General features: G+C 41.5%; 1 protein-coding gene across 2 annotated transcripts in view; it reads left to right on the top strand.

Moving 5' to 3' along the window:
- Positions 1-255: 255 nt before the first annotated feature.
- LOC134225368 (neurobeachin-like protein 1) overlaps positions 256-25,248 on the top strand; it is a 215,212-nt gene continuing 190,219 nt past the window's right edge. The window contains exons 1-11 of one of the 2 annotated variants that reach the window (XM_062705381.1): positions 256-437; positions 573-770; positions 1,195-1,356; positions 1,417-1,692; positions 2,250-2,330; positions 2,457-2,606; positions 2,669-2,941; positions 3,903-4,225; positions 4,294-4,981; positions 13,813-15,057; positions 15,323-17,209. In XM_062705381.1, the coding sequence (XP_062561365.1) occupies positions 387-437; positions 573-770; positions 1,195-1,356; positions 1,417-1,692; positions 2,250-2,330; positions 2,457-2,606; positions 2,669-2,941; positions 3,903-4,225; positions 4,294-4,981; positions 13,813-15,057; positions 15,323-17,209 (5,334 nt within the window). In that variant the 5' untranslated portion in view covers positions 256-386. The remainder of the gene's footprint in view (positions 438-572; positions 771-1,194; positions 1,357-1,416; positions 1,693-2,249; positions 2,331-2,456; positions 2,607-2,668; positions 2,942-3,902; positions 4,226-4,293; positions 4,982-13,812; positions 15,058-15,322; positions 17,210-25,248) is intronic. The other variant, XM_062705382.1, reaches the window with a different exon arrangement.

Genomic DNA, 25,248 nt, shown 5'->3' on the forward strand with positions numbered 1-25,248 from the left:
CTCGTCTTAGACGGTTGAATACATTCCATTAAAAAGAGCTTAAAATATTTTTTAAGAAAAAAGTGTATCGAACCTTATAAGGTCGGTGTTTTCGCTTAATGCGAGAAAATCAGGTGAAATAATTTGAGGTTTGAACATAAGTTTAAATATTTTTTTAGTTCAAATTTTTTTTTTGCTTTTGGTAAATTGTAACTCACGGACCCCTCGGCATCATCAATAAGCGTAGGATGACAATCATTCAATCTGATGGAAAAATAACAAATACTGCATCGGTGGAGCACTTCACAGCAGAATTTTTTCGGTGGTGAAAAATTGTGAAAAACAGTGATTAATTGTGGAAAATGAACATATTTGTGATTATTGATTGAAAATTTGTACCGTTTAACATGGATTCCAAAAAGGATATCTACAATTTGTGGATCCAGTATACGACAAAGGTGATTTTCCTGTTGTTATTTTTGTTGCCTGACTCGATGTGTCACTGTTTTCTCAATGGAACGTGAATGCAAATTTCGTGTTTTTGTGCTTGTTCTAATAAAAACGGATGCAACTCGTTTGCGTTTTTCTCACAGAATGAAGAAAACTACTTCCGGCAATTCATTCAAGGATTCGTTAGCATTTGGCAAAATCAACTTCTGCTCGATTTCAAAAATGCCCCGCACTGGTCGTCTATTGCACCTGATTCCGGACCGCACCTGAATCGGCTTCCAGAGGAGTTGCTTCCGGCAATTGAGAAATTCCTGATCATAGCTCGGGACAAGTTCGAAAAGGTAGGTCAGCTTTTTTTTGTTATCATAATTTTATGTTCCAGTTCAGCGGACCGATTGCGTAATGTGAAAGGATCTCCACTCCATGATGTTCAAAACACTGTTTGTGTACCATCATAGACACCTACATAGATAGGGTGGAATGTGATAAGAACGTAGAAGAAAACACCACCCGTGAGTCACATTCGCGACAGAAGCTAATTTATCACGTTTGTGAGGTATGGCGCGAAGGTACTGTCCTGTGTTTTGATTACGACAGGGGTTTGCATCGTTCGCCAAAACACTCGATTTGTTATTAAGTTTAGTGATACGTTAACATATGTACTTGTAAAATTCAGTAATATCTTTGGAAAAAACATAAATGTTGTATGATTTTTATAGATGTTCATTGTCATTCCCAATCACGTTTCATATATTTCTGTTGCAGGCTTCCAGTGATGATGAAACCGACAATGAAACAATAGGCGAGATTCAGTTGCTAGTTCAATGTCTGACGATAATAAGTCGTCACTTTGACAACATCGGGACTATCATCAAGTCCAGCTACATATCAAGTTGTGTAGCCATTTCAAACTCAATTATCGACAAGGTATCAGTGCATAAACATGATCATATTCGACCATTTTTGACTAATTTCGTTGTATTCTAGTTGAACGACTCAGCATCCGTAAATGCTGCTAACACTTTGTTCTTGGAATGCTTCAGCCAGTTTCTGGAAGTGCTGTACGATCCGTACTTCACGTGGCGCAATTTTCTGCGAGGTGAAACGGCCGATTATGCAAAACTTGCATACAAGATTTCACCCATGCACGCAGAAATAGTGCCATTTATTTACGATTGCTTCCAAACGAAGCGGATTTCGCAGCATCCCAAAATAGGGGAACACTTGATTCATATCCTAGGTGCGGTAATATCCGGATCGCAGGTAATTTTTCATTTTGTTACATCAATTTGTATGGTGGTGAAGGGATCATAGCATCAATTGAATGGATAGGAATTACTGTGTTTAAAACTATTATATTCGTATTTTTTTATACCTAAATATTACTAAATCAGGTTTAAGCTTATGTGTCCATAAGCACCGCTTAAGGGTTAGGCGAAGGTCAAGCAATAATTATTAGTCCTAGTCGTTTAATGTCTCGCTTTGAATCTCTGATAATCAACGCCGAAGCTTTGAATAAGTTTTCCTAAGACCTTCAACTCTGGTTTTCCACTGTCACTTCAATTTTCAAAAGCTAAACTAGAAAATGGTTTCAAAAGTGAAAGGTGTGCTTTTTTATAACAGATACTGTTTGCTTAATATTGGAAAGATCACGAATAATACAATTACAACATAATGCAATGTAGATAGCTTATATATAAATTAGGCAATGCTATTGAATCTGGTGAAAAGGGTGTAGACTATAGAGTATATGAATCAAATAATTTCGTCACTAACACTAACGGATGTCGTTTTTAATTTGTAATCCAAACAATTTGTAGGTAGCATTAATTCAAGAACCGAATCAAAACATTAACTCTTACCATCTAAACTATCCCTCTGGTGATGGAACTGCTAATGTGGTGAGTCCTTTAGCTTTGTATGTTTTCTTTCAAAGGTTGAATGTTAACCATTTGGTTTACATTCATACATATTGTTTAATTGTTTGTGCGATATTCAGTGTCTAAGAAGTTTCCCAAATTATTTAGGATAACGGATTACGTGCCATAAGTCCAGCCACAGTTACCATAATCATGGATATTCTCTCCAAATGGGAAAGTGATTCCAGCCTCCGCCAGCTTGTGCTACAATGTTTCACATTGATGGCAATCATATTGCAAAAATCTAGTCCTGAACAGGTGATATTCTGAACAGGAAATGATACCCCCATACGACTTAATCCTAACTGTTTCAATTCTAGCGCCAAATCGATCTACTCACTATTTTTCAACTGTATCTGGGAGCCATCCATACGTTACTGGAGACGGAGCACTTTTTGCAGAAAACATCCCCTGCCGAAAGCTTCGAAGTTTCGCCTAATGGCGATAATTATCTCGACGTCGGTGCGCTGAATGCGATCATCGGGATAATAGAGAACTTCCTGCCGGGGCACGTCAACAAGCACGTGCTTTGCAATGCTATGTTCGAGGCAAAGTTCATACCCAGTCTGGTGCAGATTCCTGAACGAGTGAAGGTAAGTTTTTTTTTCTATTTTTGACTTGAATGAAATGAAACTAGATGCAAAGTTTCAAACATTCGGTTATCCTCGAAATGTTAGTGCTATAAAAATTGCTTGTCACACCTTTTCATAATCTTGAAGAATGAAGATATATCGTCTCCACGATCTTAATGTTGAGATCGAAACCCGTACCTGTATATTACTAAGCGGTGGAATTCAATTTCATAGCTCTACCTTGTCTAATGATTAGTAAATATATTCTCATAAATAAGCTTTAGGCACAACGCTTTATTCTTCTAAAATTAGGCTGGAACCAATTTTATTATACTCTTTCGCCTCCGACTCCATCAAAATTTTGCGATCTAATAAAATATTTGAGGCGGGATTTAAAATTTTGACCGAACAAATGATAAAGCTTCGAATTTTTATAGAAAATTTTTTTAGAAAACTGATGAGTTTTTCGATTTTATCAATTACTAGCAGACCCGACGAGCTTCGTTTTGGTTTACCGTTTTGATAAGTTCTCGAGTTATGCCGAAATTTCGGTTTCATTTGTATGGGAGGACTTTAGAACCACCACAGAAACATATCTTCCCTTCCAAAACCTTCACATGCCAGATTTGGTTTCATTTGCTTGGTTAATTCTCGAGTTATGAAGAAATTTGTGTTTCATTTGTTTGGGAGCCCCCCTTTCCAAAGGGGAGAGGGGTCTTGAATTACCTTAAGAACCTTCCCCGGCCCAAAAACCTCTGCATACAAATTTTCACGCCGATCGGTTCAGTAGTTTCCGAGTCTTTAAGGGTCAGACAGACATAAATTCATTTTTATGTATATAGATTTCCCACCCTCTCCATTTTCAAAAGATCAATGGTACAAAAGAAGAATTTAATATTTTTTCCGGCCTTATTGCACATTATTATTGCGCATTTTACAGTATTTAGGTATTACTATTTCGATTTATGAACTCCTCTTACAGCTTTGGCACATCGACCATCAAACCTTGGGATCCTCCTTGGTGCGAAACTTTCACAAGCTTTGCAGTAGTTCGGAGAAAATTCACTACAATCTGATGCATACCAACAACGTTAACATTCTGTTCGATGGGCTTAAACTATTCGGTCGGCCGTCTCACGACTTGGTGTGCGACTGTTTGTACTTTGCCTTCGAGGGAGGAGATTATCACAGTTTGAACGCACGGATTGTTACCAAATTGGTGCAGTGGATTCCTGCCATGGCTGAGACCGAACAAAACTATATCAGCGATGTACTGCTCAAGAAATGTTCGGCAACCATACAAAGGTAACCCTTTCCTTAGTTTAATCATTCAAAACATATAAATTTTATTAATTTTACCCTAATTCTTGCAGTAAACATGCCATCTCGGAGCAGCGTATGATTAGGTGCATCGTGGACAGCTGTCTATCAGATCAAAACAGACTTACGGCAAAGTGTACTGTAAACTTACTTAAACTGATCGAAGAACTGGCAAAACACTCCATACACCCGATCGAGTTGAAATGCCTTCTACGGCTGCTCAGGATCGAAGTTAACTTTGAGTACCGGAAGCAACTGCTGGAAGTGATTCTCAGAGTTTCACAGTACAGACTTTCGCTCGGGACAACCCCCGTCGAATATTTGGACATACAAAACAATACCAACGGGATCACTATCCCCGAAATACGTAAATGGGATACCGGCCATGGTTTTGTGTTCCACGCCTGGATTCGGCTGGACAAGGACGTGGAACATTTTAACGACGAGGCAGGAATAAACCTGCAGAACTACCGGAGGCATTTGTTTAGCTTGACGACCAACTTCGGTACGGGGTACGAGTTTTTCGTGCAGAAGAATGGGAACTTTGTGGTCAGTGTCATCACGAAGAAGGAATTCTTCACGGCTACGGCACAGTCAACACATTTGCTGGACGGCAGATGGCACTCAATCACGGTCAGTGTGGTTCCTCCGAAAAGATTATTTTCGTACCATCAGATCAACGTTTACATCGACTCGGTGCAGAAGCTGGGATCCACCATGAAGTATCCAGCGTTTGCGGAGGTGAGTAGAACGCTGCTTGAAAAAAAAAAACGGGAATGTACTATATGGTCCAATCTGGCTGTTTTCGCCAGACACCACAGTAACTCCGCGGTGTCACAAAATGTAAGCAATGTAGTGAAAAGATATTCCGAGGTTTGTTTAAATGCATGATACGCTCATAACATCCCAAAAACATTTGTTAAATTTCGAGATCCAATCGATTCCGAAATTAGTGGGACAAATTGACTCGAGTTTGGATTTTTTCATCAAAGGTAACATGGGACAATTATGCGTAGAACGGCAGTGTAGCTCTCGAAGAACCTTATAACTGTTTGTAATAGGCCATTTCTTGGCTAGAGAGCCGAATTAGTGTCAAATGACATCAATGTCATTGCATTCCGTGGCATTATTTAATTTCGCTCTCATGGCTCAAACTTTGTATTTAGAAGAATGAATCTGTTTGGCAAAGATCTAGGATCCTTTAAGCATTACATGTTATTCTGCTATTCTGGGGTGTTCTACGAAACGCTGAAGCACACAAGGCTGAAAACTCATAGAGCTGAACTCTGAAGTCTGATATCTTGAAAGGCTGTAATTATCAGAAGGCAGAAATGCATCGAAAGGCTTAAATTGATGGAATGAAATGAATCCCATTCATATGAGTTGTAGATAATGAATAAAGAATAAAGAAAAGGATAAAAGATAAAAATTTAAAATGAAGGATGAAGAATAAAAAAAAAGAATAAAGAATGAAGAATAAACCATAGAGAATAAAATATAAAGGATAAAAAATACAAAATAGAGAGTGAAGAATGAGAAATAAAGTATAAAGAATAAAGATTAAAGAATAGCGAATAAAGAATAAAGAAAACGGAATGCACGAAGAAGAATGGAGATGAGGGAAAATGGAAAAAGGAGAAAGAGGGAAAATTTAAAAAGGAAGAAGAAACAGAAAAGAAAGTAAGAAACAGTAAGAAAGAAGACGGAAGAAGGAAAAAAGATGGAAGATTGAAGTAAGAACGTAAAAGGAAAAACCCAGAATAATCCACCTACAGTGAGATTTTGACCCTTCCTTAGTTATAAGGAATTTTTTTTCCAGTCTCCAGTATTTAAAACGAGATAAAACTACTCAGCTTCCCACGGCGATTTACCGTGAAAGTGACAAAATAATTACCTACCCAAAGGCGGATGTCATGGATTGAGTGACAACTCAACGAATGATAACGTACTGTACTTCATGCTGCCTGTCTATAAGGAGCTCGTCGGATTGAATAGCTATTGTGACATGGTTAGTAACAATCGTAACGCAGGTTGCATATATTGCACTCGTAATTCACAGAGACCTCGATATTAATTAATCCAGAACTAACTAAATCAGTCATTGATCTGAGCGAAACTCAATAGCGTTCAATAATAACATATATTTCGCCTTATGGATGCTTAATTTGGTAAAACTAAACTTGTTCAATACCTTAAAAACGAGCTAGATTTTTATGGTAGTAAATTTCAGAATTTGAACACATACGCACACATTCATGCATACAAGTGGTCTATTAGTGTCTCAAAACATGCTCATATTTGCTATCTAGCTTCCACTGAAGAAATTTTTGAAATCCCTTTCAATTTTTACGTTTTTGCTTTTCTAAGAAGATTTTTTTGTACATGCTTCTATATGTTCCTCAATTAAAATCATTTGTTTCTTTGAAACAAATAAGAAAAATAGGCATAATTCCATATCATATCATTTGTTATAATTATATTTTCAATATCAAAGTGAATTTGTTTCAAATACCATACATTTTATTTAATAATTCACGAGATTTCTTGATAGATTAATATGTAACACATCTGCGTAACGCATACAAAGTGAAATTATAGACACTTCCGAAGGAAGGGTCAAAAACCCAGAATAATCCACCTAGCGCTGATGGTGCCTTCTCGTGTATTATAAAACAAGAAAATAAATAAGAGTAACAAGAAAAGCATATAAGAGAGGTCAAAACTGCACTATAGGGGGATAGATTTAGTTATTTCCATCATTTCACATTTATTTGTGTTCATTTGAATGCATTGCAACAGTTTTCGAAAAATCTTTGGGAAAAATGGGAAAAAAATGTTTTTCCAATATCTCCGGAACGCAATGGCCGATCGAGCCAATTTTCAACCAAATCGGATAAGGCTAAGCACAAAAAAGTGTGTCTCGCATTTTTTTGTACACACGCACAGACACACACACACGCTGCGAAACGGTGAGTTGACATCTGGGAAGGAGCGACCTACACAACTCACAAGTTCACAAGTTCCAATCTCACGCTTCGGGTCTTCCGATGACAATCGACCGCCAGCTAAGGGTTTTGTACTTAGCTGGTAGTGCAGCCTGGGCACTGTTGTCCTTCAGACATCAGCTAGAGTGAGGGGGGCGACCAAAGAGACCATCGTCCCTAACCCCTAATCCCAAGGCGTTAAGCGACCCGTGCCGAGGGGATGCATGGCCAAGGGGGTGAAATAATGAGCTAGGCCTTTAACGGAGCCTGTGGGGTATCTGGGCACCCTCCAAAGCAATTGTCTCTTACCGCGTCATGCTGGGATCTGGCGTGGTGGACCTCTTTTCCCGAGCAACTCGTGGGACAAAATGGAAAACCAAGTCAATTCTTCAATAAGTGGTAGTAGTGTATGCGACAACCCCTTCGCAAGAGGTGGGTTGTTCAGGTCTCCGCCTAGGAGGCCAGAGGCAATAGTCGGCAGCTCGGTGCGCAGCGCCAGCGTGGGTCACTTAACCTTCTCCCCGGCTACGCCGGTAGAGGTTATGGTCGGCCCATGGCTTGTGGGGGCGATGAACCGCAAACGCGATGGGCTTTCGGCCTTCGAGGTGGCGACGAAACAGCTGGACGCCATCATCGACTTTGCGTCATCGAAGCATAATATCAGTAAGGACCTCAAGAGGAGCTTGCTGAAACTTCGAAAGTCGATGTTGGACGCCAAGCTGGAGAGGGCAGTCGGGACGGCCAAGTGTAAACCCGTGAAATCCGTGGAGTCGAGGTCCACCCAGACTGAGGCCCAAGGATTCGCGGACTCGGGCAAGGTCGAATCGACCGAGGGCGTGCCAGCGAAGACGGTGGTACCAAAGTCTACCCAGACTGAGGCTCAAGTACTCGCGGGCACGTCGGGGGTGACTGCTCCAACGGAGCAGACACAAAAACGGGGGAGACAGTCTCCAGGGAATGAGCTCCCTGGGGGCCGCTCCAAAACGCGGAGGGTTACTACCCCGAACAAGGGTAGTGGGGCTGGGAAGCTGAACCCCGGCCAGGTACCTCCAAAACCTGGGTAGGAAGGATCAGGAATGGTCCGTCCACCCATGAAAGACGGTGGTAAGGGGTTACGGCAGGCTGAGACCTCTCAGCCGCCCCAGACCAGGGAAATAGAGGGGGATGACGCCTTCTGGACCCTGTTCAAGACCAAGAGGAAACCGAAGACGTCAAGGGCCGAAAAGAAGGCCCAGGCGAATGAGGGTAGCAAGAAGTAGGGTAGGCGCCAATCGCTCCAGGGGCGATGCCCTAGTCATCAGGACGGACGAGGCTAAGTACTCGGACGTCTTGAAGGCGATGAGGAGTGAAGTCAAGCTCGGTGAACTCGGCGCCGATGTACGTCGAATAATAGTCATCACGATGGACGGTGTGCGCAGGTTTAGAGGAAACGGCGGAACACGTGTTGTTTGTGTGCCCACGTTTTCGCGCAATGCGTGACCACATGCTTGCCACATGTGGTCTGGACTCTATCCCGGACAACCTAGTTAAGAGAATATGTAAAAATGAAGTTCGCTGGAACGCCGTTTTATCGGCTATCGTCCAAATAGTCTCGGAGCTACGCAGAAGGTGGCGCGTGGACTCAAGGATGGCTAGTTCAGTCGCAAATAAGAGGTGGTCCAACTGTTCGGAGTCGGCTTCATGGGTCATACCGGTGCCCTGTGGTCGAACTCGATCCTTTTGTCGAACAAGTGGCCGCGCGAAGAACAACATGGTATCTTCGCTTTCGCGGCATCGGTCAACCGGGCGGGTTCCGAGCCCGAGGATTGAAAGGGGTCCTCGTCAAGGCTGGCGCAGGCGTAGGCACCGCGTCGGCAAGTCCCTTTGTGTGTTGGCGAATAGAGGTCAATTTGGGGTGCACGCGGCATCATCATTCTTGATACCAGTCGTGCAGAGGGAAGCAGGCTTCCCACCTTCCGAGGACATAGGGCGTGGTAAGGCCACCTGGAAAGCCGGCAATGCGCTGGCACGATGCCATGGTGTTCTTCTAAAAAAGCGAGTCACGATGTTCGATGCTGCAAGGACACGCAGCTAACCTCGAGGGTGCGTTGTGCACTAGCCCCCCTTTGAAGCATTACTTTCTGGTTGTACCGAAGGGACTATGGCGGCAATGGAAACGGTTTAGCGGGTCGGGGATGTAGTCCTGCCTCCCTCGTTTGCTGTTGGAGGTGGTCCCTAACCCCGCACTTCCTGGACAACCCAGGATGTCTGTTGAGCAGATTCCCCCTCCATTGCTTAGCAAGAAAAAAAAAACACACACACACACACGAGAAAGATGCAAAAATGAAGAAGGAAGAAAGAAGAATGAACAAGAATGAAGGAAAATAGAAAATAAATAAGGTAGAAGGAAGAAAAAAGGGAAAAGGAAGGAAAATGACACTAGGCAACACGTCTACCTTGGGGACCATTCACAAATTACGTAACGCTATAGTGGGAGGGAGGGGGTCAGGCCGAGCGTTACGATCCATACAAAAAAGTTAAACCTTTCATACAAAAAATTCAGGGGTTGTGAACTAGACACGTCCGCTCGACGAAAACTACTTGAAACAGTTTTGTGGATTGAGGAATGCAGTTATCCTATCCAGGTAGGTTGGCTACAGCGTCGATACACCTATGCCGGGCGTATTGTAGAGCTACATAAACGTCGGTCTTGGGCGATGTTCCTCTAGTTTCCCCGAACGTTCAGGGTCCCCAGGTCCGATTCCACCGCGTGCAGCCAGCGTGTTCGTGGCCTCCCACGAAGTCGCCGACCCTCTGTTGTCTGTTGAATATTGTTTTCGCTATTCTTTCATCCGTCATTCGCACCAAGTGACCAGCCCACTGAAGTCTGCCATATTTTATACGTTTCACAATATTTTCTTCTTTGTATACTTGATACAGCTCATGATTCATGCGTCTACACCACACACTATTTTCTAGTTTCCCTCCAAGTATTGTACGCAGCACTTTTCGCTCGAAAACCCCAAAAGCTTTCCGATCCGCCACTTTGAATGTCCATGCTTCATGTCCATAAAGGGCCACTGGTAGAATCAGAGTTTTGTATAGAGCAAATTTCGTTTCCGTCTGCATGTTGCGGGAACTAAGCTGGTTACGTAATCCGTAAAAGGCCTTATTCGCAGCAGCAATACGTCTTTTCACTTCACGGGAAACGTCATTGTCACATGTCACAAGCGTTCCAAGATAAACAAATTCTTCAACAACTTCAAACAAATCCCCATCAAGCACTACCTTTGCACCAACACCACTAGGTCTTCCCCTATCTCTACCTGCCACCATGTACTTTGTCTTGGTAGAGTTAATGGTTAAGCCTATCCTCGCCATCTCCCTCTTTAGTGGGACAAAAGCCTCCACTACCGTGGGGGACCGAAATCCGTACAGCATCAAAATCCGTCCATCTTAAGAGATATCAATAAATTAAAGGGGATTTGAAGTAATTATTAACAAACATTTTATCTTATCCTGTTCATATACTTGACAGTAAGCTTTTAGGCCATTGAGATGGAAAGTAGGCTTTGAAATTAAAACAACAAAAATCGAAAACAAATCGCCACCCACTAAACATCCGATCCGTCGTTGATCGGCCCTCACGAAAACCTGCCTGGTATTCGTCGACGAAGAACTCCTGAAGCGGTCTCAGTCTTTTAAACAGGATACGCGACAGGATTTTGTACGCCGAGCCCTTTATTATAGATTGGGCATATGAGTCCATACAACCAGCCGGCAGGCAGTTCTTCATCCTCCCATATTTTCTGGATAATGTGGTGGATTGATTGATGCAGCTGCTCACTTCCGTGTTTGAGAAGCTCGACCGGGATCTCGTCCTTCCCAGCAGCTTTACTGTTTTCAGCTCGTTTAGAGCCTTCTTAACCTCGTCCGGCGTTGGTGGTTCCACAGCTTGACCGTCGCCGAATATGTCCATCCTGCACCTTTATTTCCACAGTTCAACAAATCTTCGAAGTGCTCCTTTCACCTGGCTGCCACCGTAGTCTTGGCTGTCAGCAAACTCCCCTCTCGGTCATTGCGCCATTGAGAGATGCGTAAAACCTCCGCATATCGTTTCTATCGATGTTCTCCTGCGCTTCAGCTATCACATTCTCTTCGTATTGCCTTTTTTTCTGCTGTGGATTCGTTTCTTTTCTGCCCTTGCTACACTGTTGGAACGGGCACGTGCCACTAGCATTCGACTCCTAGCCACATTTTTCTCGTCTGTCACTCGCTGGCACTTCTCATCAAACCAATCATTCCGTTGGCGTCGCTGTGCAGAGCCTAACACTTCCTGCGGTGTTGTAGTCACAGCTTCGTGGATATTTTCCCACAATCTATTGACGTCGCCAGATCCGGTGGCATCTCCTATCCGCTCGTCCATCTTCTGGTGGTACTGCTCAGCAACTCCTTCAACTGACAAGCGTTGGATATTGAAACGCATCGTTCTGTTGTTTCGTGAATTCGTAACGCTGGAAAGTCGCGCCCGAATTTTTGCAACTACAAGTTAGTGATCCTAGTCGATGTTCGGACCTCTGAAGGACCTTACATCTATAACATCCGAGAAATGTCGTCCGACGACAAGCACGTGGTCTATCTGTGAGCCAGTGTCTCCACTCGGATGTTACCAGGTGTGTTTGCGGATATTCTTACGTGCGAAGTAGGTACAAACAACTTAGTACAGATGTCAAAACCGAAATCGCACGTCGAACTGTCGTCAGACCATCTGCCTGTAATTTTCACCATCGATGCTGACATTCCAGTAACACCGACTGAAAAGCTCATCAGCTGCTTCGACCATGTGAACTGGAGTATCATTGCTCGGAAAATTGATCAGGAAACTTTATCTCACTGCAAGCTGGATCAACGACATGGATCGTCCACAGAAAATCGACGATGCAATCGACAAAATCACTGAGGTCGTCAGGGCAGTTGAGCAGGCTGCTGTTTCTACGCATAGAATCTTTCGAAAGAAGAAGGACATCCCCGATGAGTTGAAGCTGCTGATTCGGCTGAGAAACGTGCGTCGAAGACAGTTCATTCGGAGTCGGAACCCGCTGATTGGTTCGGTAGTCAACCATCTAAACAATGCCATCACAGCGATAAGCCCAGAACATCGATACAAGAACTTTTGGTCGATGCTGAAGAACACCTAGACAACGGCAGCAACATATTTTGGAAGTTAACCCGCAACCTCCGGAACACGGTGAAATATCGCTAGTCAAGTTGAAAACCGAAATGGGGGACTATCGAAGAAGGATTTTTCTCGCAATCCGTACGTTAAACTCAACTTCGGTAGTAATGCGCTAGTCTAATTAGGCCCTAATTAGACTAGCGTGCCGCTAGCGAAGTTAGGTTTAACGTACGGATTGCGAGAAAAAACCAACTTCGCTAGTCCCGTATTCCGGGTTTCAACTTAATCGAGTACACCCGATTCTGTTTTTACATGGATTTTTTTACACGGCCGTGTAAAACAAATCCCATACAATTTTTTTGCAAAGTTGCTCCATTTTGCATGATTCGTCGAGAAATCATAAAACTTTTTTTACACGTATTTTCGAATTTTGAACTGAAAACTTTTTTACACGGGACGCATCCCCCGTGTAAAAAAAGAATCGGGTGTATACAATCCCTCAACGTCTAAACGTCAACCGGGTGATCCTGGAGCTTCGGCCGCCGTGTAAAATGCAGCTGATCAACTTCGTACAGCAAGCCCTCTCGTTCCAAATGCTGCTCTTTTAAAACCGAAAGTGGTGAAGTCGATCATCCGCACGTTGAAAAATTGGGAATCTCCCGGGCAGGACGGAACCAGAAACACCACTGATTGTTTTGACCAAAATCTTGAACACGTGCCTAGTCTTAGGTTACTTTCAACCGGAAGGAAGCAATCCAATGTAATAGCAATCCCGAAGGCTAATAACCATCAGCAACCCGACCGATAAGTTTGAGCAGCCCTAAGTTGTATTCCTGGCGATCCACAAATCGTTGTCACCCACCTTCAAGCGGCAATGAACAATCTCGAGGAATTCCAACGGAAGTGGCGCTTTAAGCTAAATGCTGGGAAAACCCAGTTCATATTTTTCGCCAAGAGGCGCGTCGCTTGATACTTCCCCCGCAAATCGATCACAATCAATGGCTCACCAATTTTGCTGGACGACGAATTCAAGTATCTGAGACTGGTGTTTGACAAGAAGCTTAAGTTTGACAAACATATTATCTATATCGCCTAAAAGATGGATAGCTGAGATCTAGGGTTTTTTTTGCAGTATTTTTCCTAAAAAAGCTAATTGTAGCTAGTGAAATCCTGTTGTATGGTACTAATGCCTCTTAAGAAATTGAACTTCTCTCGGTTAAAACGTATTCAAAATCTTTGAACTGCAAAAGTAAATATTGTAATAGTACCGTTGAATTAAGGACATAATAAAACCATTGGAATTGAAATTGAATTGGAAGGTTTCTGAAATTTGTTTGACTTACCGCCTTCCACCTCCTAAAGCGTTATTTAATTTGAAAATGGGCCCTAAAGATTATAACACGTTAAATATTATCTAAATATTTTTTTTTCAGGTATTCTATTATTGTGCCATTGGTGCCCCATACAACAACGTTCGAAAGGTGTCGCACACGTCCCACACCTCAAACGCGGCTCGGATGACATCATCGCCGGAAAGTACCCCTCCCCCAGTGGAAAAAGACGAAAAACCTAGAGGCGGCCTCTTCCCGAGCCTAATGGAGCGCTCGTTTTTCCCGGGAATTGTTTCACAGGTTCCCAATTATTTCACCCTTCCCGCCCGGCAGTCGCCTTCATCATTGGATCCTAGCGTCAAATCCTACCCAATCGGAATGCAAGATCTGGTGTTTGGAGAAGCCATTTGCTTGAAGGGGCAGATTGGCAGTGTTCTACTGGCCGATACGAGCATAAGCCTGAAAAGCCTTTTTGAAGCTGGCCCCAGCATTGCCAATGTGCTCGCTACCGATATGATCGAATCGTTTGACATGGCCTCTAAGTTTGTGTTTTGCTTTTCGCCGAGTGCTTGCTACGACGGACTGTGTTTAGATCTCGCGCCAGGAAATCAGTACAACGGCCACGTGGTTGCAAATGTATCCAGTATACTGTCAATGCAGAATGCACTCAACGGAGTGGGAGGTATGATGACGTTGTTACCAATTTTGGATAATGTTTGTAAGATCCCAGCGTGCGACATCCCAACATCGGATGAGCTACTTCCACTGACTCCGGTGGCATCACCAACGAGGGAGGATCACTTTGGTGATTGGGAGATGCTACAGCCAAATTCTTTGACGGAGAACAAAATCATTCAGAATCCCATTGCATGCTTCATTTGCTTGATTCGGAACTTTATCCATGGGAATGATTTGAATAAGGAATGCATGTTGAAGAACGAAGGAATTCCTCTAATAAGCCAATTGCTGCAGACATGCAACGAGGCGTGGTTTGACGTGAACGTCTTGATGGCAGTTCAACTATTGATCGAGTCCATTCAAAACGAGATTCCGTCAGCCAACATGGAGCTTCTGCATATACTCTACAAAGATTTGGTGTTCAATTTTCGAATATGGTCGAGGGCCCCATTCCAGATTGTGATTGGCCACATCCAGTACATCAGTGCAATAATTAAAGATGATAGAAAATATTTCCGGAAACATTTTGGAACTCAATTTCTGTTGGATGTGATTCAGGAGTACTTTGCTGGGAATTGCAGTCTTCCGGCGCAGGATGCCAAAATGGTTCGTGAATCGTTTCTTAGGATTCTTCGTTACTATCTACAGAAGGAGGTCAACATCAAAGAGGTAATATACTTAATGCATTCTAAACACCATTTTGTTGGAAGCCATTGCCGGTTTTTTTCCTCTTCATACATCAAATTTTGTATCCTATTTGATTTCCCTTATTTTTCTTCTATTTATTATATTTAGTATTTTTTAGAATTTTCTGCCCATACCCTCATAATATCCGTACTTTATTTAATTAATGACCGATATAATTGCTAAACAGTTTTCCGCGCAATGGTTTACCACCATCCCATTATAATTCTTATTTGTGATTTCTTTACAGATATCCGCCTTACTGACATTCTTAACCACGGTAAAGTCAGAACCCGTCGTTGTGGAGATCATCGAAATGCTAACCCTGTTGATAGAAGGAAAACATGTCAAAGACCAAATCTTCCTGCTCATGTATGAACCGCACATGGCGGAGGCGCTATACTCACTGTTCACGGATCGGAACTTTGGCACTGAGGTCCACAGCCGATTGCTGAAGTTTATCGGTGGTATGCTGAACACCAAACGAATCTCCAGCAAACACAAAGCGGCGTTGCGTCTCTATGAGAGTTCAATCGAGTGTAACAGCTTGTATCCGGGGTTGTTCTCGTTCATGATTCCCTTCGTTCTGGAACCGGATGTTATACTCGGTTTGTTAGATATGAACCTATGTCTGGATTCTGAAATGGGCTACGCCGGAGCGTTGTGCTTAATTTATCACGCAAACTTGGCCAGTTTATCGCTAAAACTGGAAATTGCGCGACGACTTATGACGAGTACCTTTACCAAGTCAAAGGCACCTCAAATGATAGCCAAACAAGTGGGGTGGCAAGAATCAATTGCACGGTTGCTGATTAAGAAACCGGTGGAAAATCGGTCCCTTTCGGAGACGGAAAAGGAAAAAGGACTCATTTTGACCGATATTGAGGAGATTGTAAAACAGGAAAGTGAGTCTTCAAACGGAACAGGCCAGAATGATCTGATCGTGTTCGATGACGAAACAATGGAACTGAAAGCTCAGGAAACCACTAAGCAGTCAAACTCGTTTATGACGGAAGCTGCTACGGTGTTAGAAAACGAAATCAAAGAACTTGCCGATAGTGTGCAGGAGGCAGTGGTTGACAATATTACATCGTCGATAACATCGGTTTATTCGGTTATCCGGCAAAAAACTTCCGACATTCAGGATACGCTTGAATCTCTCACATTGAGTTTCGAGGAAGCTTCCGGAAGAAAGAAGATTTCGTCTTCCTTGTCGAGTAGCAGTGACGAGAATGCTTCGTTTGACGAATCATTGGCAGTGTCGTCCGTGAGAGACGACACACAGTCAACCCGGAGTGCTGATGATTTGGATGGTGGTGTTATCGGGGGGATGGAAGATCCTACGTTGAAGTGTTCGGAAGTAGATGATGAAGAAAATTTAGTGTATCTAGTGTCGAACATATTGTTCACTATTTTGTGGCGTGGGGTAGAAAATTCAAATGATTCGTGGAAAGAGCGTGGACAAGTGATAGCGTGTATCAATTTGATTGCATTAAATAACGAGTTGTATTGCTCTCACTTGAGTTTGCGGTTGCGCATTCTGGAAATGGGAGTACAAGCGGCTTTGATCGACTTAGGAGAGAATGCTCAGCTGGTTGTTACACATCAGCAGAATGCAGCTCAATTGCTTAGATTGGCTTACGACCTGGTAGTGCTGGATCCCAATGAAGATGATTTGAAAAAGTGTTCAACAAAATTATTAGATGGTGTGTTATCCTTGTTGGACATCCTCATGGTGTTTCAACAGAGCAGTACGGACGATTGGTCCGAGATGTCGCATGTGTGTTTAGGCTTGTTGTTGAAGTGTTCTCACAATCCGAATTCGGATATTGTGGCAATGGCAACCGCCAAGCTTCATGCTTTGTTGCAAAATCGAGTGAATCAAGATCCCACGGAAATCGGTTATTTGCTCTATAGTTTGAATCTGGCCATCAGCAGTGCAATAGAAGTTGGTAATTCCGAGCAATATTCGTTCTTGATACCGGTGTTAAAAGCTTTGCTGGAAAAGTCGCGGATGGTCATAGGACTGACAACGAATGCGCCGGATCTGCCTTCAACGTCGTCGGGGCCGATTTTCTTCCAAAACTTCCAAATGTACTGTACGAGCAAGCAGTGGACCACTTTTATCGATAAAAAGGTAAGTGATAAAAGCTTTTTGACAGGTTGTTTTTTGTTGGGATGTTTGTATAGAAACTTGTAGATGGATCGACTTTTTTACTGCATTGTCGACATCAGAACAGATAAGAGCTTCTCACTACCAATAAATTTTAAGACCTCCCCAAATTGATAGGAAATTGGTCGAATATGGGACAGGCAGTTCAGTCCACTACAAATCTCCGAAAAATGTTCCAGTACATCAAAAATTACCAATTGGGGAAAATAGAGAAAGTAAAACAGTAAAATGCTCTGATTATCAAACCCTGATTATTAAAGTTTAAATATCCTATAAACTGGTTTTAAAACAAACGATTTTGTGCTTCTCATAATTACTATATTGGACAATTGAGGCAAGACGAACAAGGATTAATAGCTAATATAAAATGGTGCTGGATTTATTCAAAATGGTTCATTCTTTTTGCCTTTCTTGTACACCAAGCTGTATTTATGGTGTACATCAACAGATTGTTTATAATCCTAATAATGATTCCAAAACTAGTATAGACACGACAATAATAACTAATTAATAAAACAGTATCAACGAAAATTCAAATTGCTGTCAAGGGACTAAAAGACACTTATCTTGCAGATGCGCGTCAGTTACTACGACGAAAATCATTTGCAAAACTACTCTCTAATCAAGTGGTAGTCAAATACTGATGCCACCTTATTAAAAAATCTTTGTAGCCCGTCAGAGCGTTGCGTTGGAAGTCTCAACATTGTGCTATTTGGCATTGTATGATGTCGCACGTTGATGTTAATTTGTCGCAGAATGTCTGGACAATCGATCCTTCGCCGTATGAATAAAAAGTAGAAATCCACACTTTACTACAAATTATGTAGTATTTACTACTTTTGTAGCAAAATGGTATGAATAAAAGCACGTTTACTTTACTACAATTTTCGAACATACTACTTTTGTGGAACTTGTTTGACAGTTGGTATGAATAAAAGCAGTAAATACTTGCAGTAAATAGCTTGCTACAAAGTTATTCCATCGCCTGGATTTAAATTTGCCTACATGGTAAAAGGTGTTTACGAATTGAAATAACCACCGCAAATTAAATTAACGATACGATTAGTGCTATTTATCAAAGTTTATACGATGGAGTCGGTTTTTACTAGTTTTTTTACGCAGGTCGTTTTTATGCGACGAATTATTTTGGAAATTTTGGGACATACGCGGGTTTTTATACGGATTTTCTTGAAGTTTTTTTTACGCGGTTGTTTAAAATGTCCCCCACGTAAAAACCGACTTAAGTGTGTCAATTTTTGGAAGTGGACGTAAAATGTTCGACGAAACATTTGTTAACTGAATCGAATCACGAGAAGTGGCGAACGGCAAATGCGATCTATATATTGATGTAACACAAAACAGCAGATTCCAAAAACCACAGTCGAAATGACTTCAACTATAATCGATTATTTGCGTTGTTTAATTACCCTAACTATAATAAAAAACCGCGTAATATAACTTCAAAAAATACGCGTGAAAACCCACAAAGATCCCAAATTTAAAATAATTGCGTAAAAATTAATTACGTTAAAAAAAAACGCGTAAATGTAATACATATACCAGAGCAAGCGTCAGCGTGTCGGAAAATTGCCGAAAAACTGACCGTTGGATTCAATTTTCGAACTCAAGCAATGCGATGAAAAATATCAAGATTCTTGGCCACAGAATCACAATTTCCATCATGCTAGGCTTTTTTACTTAATTTGAATTCGAACTTTCAATAAATATGGTACATATAGGGAACAACTACAACAACAAAACATAAACAAATCAAATTTTGACAGATGTATTTTGTAGTAAATACTACTTTTTTATTTTCGAAATTAGTATTTACTACTATGTTCGAAAAAGTTTATTATTCATACCAAAGCAACTTTACTACATGTGGACCTTACTACAAAGTAGTAACTACATATTGTAGATTTTACTACTTTTTATTCATACGGGCCAATATCAGCGACGTTCAGTGCTCTGCTTACGTCCCTACGGATACGAAACGGAAGCGTTGTTTACGTAGTTCCAAAAGCATGGATGAGATCTTAGTCATCGCTGTGTCTCCTTTGGCAGCGTAAGAAAGATTGTAAATAGATTCCTCAGAAATCATTTCACCAGAATGTTTTTATCGAACACATACTAACTCCGATCGTTCGGAGCAAACACATACACAGGCACTTGATTTTTCAGTCGATCTTTTCCCACTGTTTCTTTGATTTTATCACTCCTAAAACATATTCACTAACTGAGTTTCACATTTTTCTTCAACCTTGACTACCAATTAATTCACTTCACGTCCAAAAACTGTTGAAAACTGTATAAAAATCGAAATGAGAGACGAATTTGAAGACCGTATTGTGAATGCAATAAAATGCGGAAGACTCAAATTCACTAGCGCAATAAGTGAAATGGTTGGTAAAAAATCAACGCGATGCAACTTCATTCAATCCGAACAATAAAACGTAGGTGTGCATACACAAGAAAATCTCATCTCATCAATCATCATCTTTTCACCGTTGCCAGATTTATTTATTGGAAAAAATCATTTCTGTTTGTCGGATTGAACAAATAAACCAGAAATAAATATTTAAACATGTTATGCAAGCTTCTGTTACATTCCAAATGGTGTATAAAAACTTTTAAACTGATAAATACCCCTATATTTGATACACCGTGAACATGTGTTATGATATAAAATAAACATTTCGTCAAGTCTGGCAACATTATGCATCAGCTGGCATATTTCTAACACCCCATTTCCACCCATCCCAGTTGTAAACAAAATTTATGTATCGCTGCGGCACTTTTCCGTACCAATTGCATCATTATTACAAACAAGCGATACAGTCATTAATTTTCAAAACATTGTGATGGAGTCTTGAGCCTTAAAACAAATTAAATGGGACTACTTTGCCCTACTCTGCACAAATTTGTATTTAAGAAAAGACTAGGGGAACTGTTCCGATCTCCATCTCACTGTACATATATCCATCTCATCGCTAAACAAAGAAATACGGCACCAAATTTGTCGCTTCTTTTTGTCAACATGCGTGCTCACTGCTGAAAAAATCACAAAAATAATAAACAAACCAAATTCCATTCCATTGCTTTGTTTTTGATGGGATGGAAATAGGAGCTATGAGATGAAGTGGCGAACCGTTCCCCTATATGCTCTTTTGCTTTATTCCGAAAAAAATGCATACATTAAAAGAAGGCAGCATATGCGTTTTGTTTTAATTTTAATGTTTAAAAAAAGGGACCATATGCTATTAAGCCTTATTCCAGGCATATACATGTTGGATTTCTTATCCAACGCGATTTGGGAATTCTTTCGGATCGCACACTTTAAACGCTTGGATTGTTTTCACCGTTTATTGCTTAACGTTCGGAATAAACACTTGCAACAGGACCGTTCCTTTGCCTTCTCCAATCCAAAAACTATCCTCCTCACCTCGTTTGCCAGCTTTTATAGTTGGGTGGGGTTTCATTGGAGAAGGCAAACCGGCTGGTGTGTGAATGGTTCACAAAATAGTGCACCAATTAATACTTAATTCTAACATACATGCTTAATAGGGACCTTCCTTAGCCATGCGGTAAGATGCGCTGCTACAAAACAAGACCATGCTTAAGGTTGCTGGGTCGATTCCCGTCTAGGTCTAGAAAATTTTTGGATTGGAAATTTTCTGGAGTCCCCAGGCATAGAAATATTATCGTGTTAGCCTTATGATATACGAATGCAAAAATGGTAACTTGACTAGGAAATCTCGCTGTTAATAACTGTGGAAGTGCTAAACCAACTCTAAGCTGCGAGGCGGCAATGTCGTAGGGGGGGATGTAATGCCAATAAAGAGAAGAACCAAAAAAAAGTGACGTATGCGCCAAATTACAACAAACAAGTTTTTCATTTTCTGTTAAAAAACTCAATGAGTACTACTCGTTAGCACATTTTTTTTGGAAAATTGTGTATTCGTCACTTTCATATTACGGCAGATATGCTCTTTTACTTTATTCCTGGCAAATGCGTGCTTCGGAAAAAGTATTTTTATTTATAGAAATTATAGTATTTGGTATTTTTAAATTACCAGACATAACAGAGAAAATTATTCCTTTTCTGGGGAAAGGCTTATTCTGGGGTTCTGGCTCCTATGAATTGACATAGTGGAATTCGAGTGGCTTACTTACACCTTTTCAGCGACCGGAGAGCATTCGTCATCCACGGCATCCGAGAGTCAGATCGAACGGACTTTTTTGAGACATGCCTGTCGATGACACCATGATGTGAGAAAAAGTTTCTGCTGCAAAATTGATGTCCAAAATTGATGTCCAGAATGTCGAGAATGTGTTCCCAATCCATATTTTTTTTATTTATTTATTTACGGCAATCACTAGAGGGCTGTGATGTGGAACATCCTTAACTGAGGGTGCAGGAGCAAAACTGATGGAAGGTGCCGTGGCACGACCACTCATGAAGAAGATGTCCAGAGAGCGACTATTCTCGTTAACGTTACCGTTGACTTCCCAACTAACAATTTTGGTGCTAAAAGCTTCAACTTCTAGCCTTTGGCTGTATTATATTTGAATAAAAGCAGCCAATGCTGAATAAAAGAAAAGCCTTCGCAAATAATCCCTTAAACTTCAACTCGACTATTACCCAAATATCTATCAGCTAGTCAGTTTGTGCCGAATATATTTCATTTTTTATCGTTTATGCAGCTTTCATATAGTCATAAAACAGCGCTGTCTGAATTAGCAACAAAGCTTATCGGTTAAGAGCTCATGTATGTAATTAAGTTGCTTGTTAGCAACTTCCTATATTACGGTGAGTAGCATTCACAGTGAAAATGTTTTCGCTGTTGTTATAGCACTAACAATATAGCGTAATGGCGCTATAAATGAACTAACGAAGGTTTTAAGGCAACTTCCGTATCTTTGAAGATTACACAACGTTTAAGTAAACCTTATATTGCTTCTTTTAATAGCTTATCAGTATGGAACGCCAAAACCGCAATGTTTACATTTGATTTTGTTACCGGAGCTGTGTATTAGCTATTTATTTCTGTAATGCAACTACAAAGGTATTCACCTGCTCTTATAGCAACTGACAAAGCGCTGTCATGCTAGCAGATAGTGTAAGAAAACAAGCCATTTAGAAGCGATATTTCTGTTGACGGCTACTGTTAAACGATTAGCAGCAGAGTAGCATCTATACAGATCGAGAAAATGTTGCCTAAAAACAATTTCAGCGATTGATGATGCATAAAAGTTAGCCCACAGAACATGCTGACAGATGTTTGAATAATAGTTGAAATAATGCTGAAAGCATACTTTTTAAGCTTATGTATGTAGGCCTGTAGGCCTCTTTCTAACGTTTATACAGCATGAATCTGAAAATTGCGTTAGTAAAACAACCTATAGGGTATGCGAAGAAGCACATCCATAATTTTCTTTGTTATTTACATATGTCAAAGTGACGGTGATGACAGAGCAGCGGCCATTGAATCAGGAGATCAGGAGTTCGAATCTAGGTAGCAACAAAATTGATATTTGAGTTTTCCACAAAAAAAAAACATTAAATAAACTCCGAAATTTACTCTCCTCTCAAATAATATTTAATCAAAATGAATTCAGTGGCTGTATAAAACTTATTTAACAGATTTAAAAAATCTGAATTAGCGCCATTGAAGCGAATTATATTACTATAAATGGTTTAATAACGATTGAGAAAAAATTGTGTAACATGCTGTAAAGTAGTTGTGCAGGCACGTCAAAAACAGCTGAATAGATTCGCCAGATTTGCTGGTAAAAGCATTGAATAGAAGTTATTGATCATATGTATAGCACACATATTCAGCTTGAAGCCGTATAGACGAGTTGAAATAACATTTACATTGACATTAAATGTTAGTTGGGTTGAGAGCGCGTAGCGATACTGTGGTTATCCAGAAGTTTAACGACACCTGCATGGAACGTGGAGTTTTTTTTTGTAATCTTTATTTTTAAGATTTTAAGCCCACGGCTGGCACATCTCATGAGATAATATTTCACAATAATAAAATAATGTATAAAATTAATTATTTTTTCTTGGATCGTGTGTTGTACACTTTCCAGTACGAATGACATTTTTTCCACTATCGCCAGCATCATAGGCAATAACATCACCGCACGATCTTTTGGGAATATTTTCCTCTTGAATATCGCTTTTTGTTGCCGATGCAGTAGACAATCGCCTCTTCGCGCTGGCTCCAGTACCGAACTCTATGCCGTTATCATCACCGTCATCGCCATCACCGTCGCTGTCTTTGTTTTTTTCCGTTGTCCTCATAGTCGTCGTCTTCGCTTTAGCTTGCGTCGGCTCGCATCGGCGGAGGGTCGCCATTTTGTTTATTGTTGGATGTTGAAGAATTTGAAACCGCCGCTGCTGGAGCTGGAGGACTCGTTTGGGATTGGTTTTGTTTTTGTCCAGTTACAAGCGTGGGCTCGTCATCGATAACGATACGAGATGGTATTGCTTTTTCTAGCATCATTCGCACCACTCTTACACCGTTTGGTACTCCCGGAAAAAAGTCCTTCCACGTCTCGTACTGTACGGAGATAACTTTACCATATTGCTTTAGGCAGTCCGATATGGTTTCATTCGGTATACTCGGAGGAAGATCATGAATCCTCAATGTAGCGGTGGGACCATCGACGTATATCGGAATATTATAGAATACGCAGAGACGGTGAAATGAGTGTTTGAGGTGATATTCTTTTTGTAGTCATGTGGCTACGCCTGCGCTATTCATCTCAACAAACACACAGTCATTGAGGTAGTGCAGTTGGATGCTTTTCACATCAGCCATGTTAAGCTTGAGAGATTCCTCAAGAAACTGCTTTACCTGGACCAAAGGAGGGCGTCTCGGGAGGACACTGAAATCCACGACAATGGTGTTCTTCCTGTGCGATATATTACGCTGAACGACACTTTATTTTCGTCACTAGATACACGAAATTTTGTAGGTTAATTACGTAAACTGAGCGGGTAAACGTCTGTCACGCGCGAAATACAATTGTCGACTGAATGTGGAGCTTTCAACGGCTAGTTGATATTCGTCCAAAAGATCGGTAATTTCTCCAACGTTCTGGTAGTAGATGGGGATGTCGGACTGCATGTGGCGAGGAGCAGATGAAGCACTGCAAATCGGAACACTATCAGGCAGAGAATGATTCATTGGCTGAGAGTACATGTCGACATAAGGAGTTCGGAGGAGCAGAGGAGACCCCATTTCCTGATCCAAACACAGGACCGGGACGTCTTGTGGTCGATGGCAGGAATGGCATGAATCAGTTGGGAGGATGAGGGGCCTCTTCTGGGCTTACGGCATAAGTGCCCGGTAGCGTGCTGGTTCTATATGCAAGGTGGGGGATATCAAATCTCGGAAGAGCTGCCGGATAATCAGATTCTTTACCGTATTCAGGTTGTAGGAAAACCCTCTCTCCGCTTCCAATAGCACGTAAAACTCGTTCCCATTCAGCTCGGTCCATGGTTGCCGTTTGCCACCCACGCGGTCTATGGAGAGATCATGAATCGTTGTCCACCAGATGGTCTACCTTGCCCTTGCCGGGTTATTATCTGACATTCTGGCTACCGACCCAGCCCTCCGCAGTTGTTCGCTTTTTGTGATGTAAACGATGGACCAGGCAGCACAAGTCAGCCAAAAATGGTTACAGGTACATGATTGTGACTGAATCTGGTCACATATCAGTTGCAGAAACCAATTAGGAACATGTGTTCTGCTAGGGGATGTTCTCCCAACAGCTGATGTAACTCGCGGTTCATTTACCTGGTCCATGTACCATCTTCCATCTGCAGCGCACCATGCAGCACTGATTGCAGCACTTCTCTTTTGATGTGTTGTTCTTCGTGTGTCTCTCACGAGAATTGTCTAGATTTCGTGTCCGTATAAGACTACTGGGGTGGAATTGCGCTTCTCGATTCGAACGAAATTGTACTCCTTGAAAACGAGGAG

This window comes from Armigeres subalbatus, chromosome 3 (assembly GCF_024139115.2).
Source record: "Armigeres subalbatus isolate Guangzhou_Male chromosome 3, GZ_Asu_2, whole genome shotgun sequence".
NCBI classification, from domain to species: Eukaryota; Metazoa; Arthropoda; class Insecta; order Diptera; family Culicidae; genus Armigeres; species Armigeres subalbatus.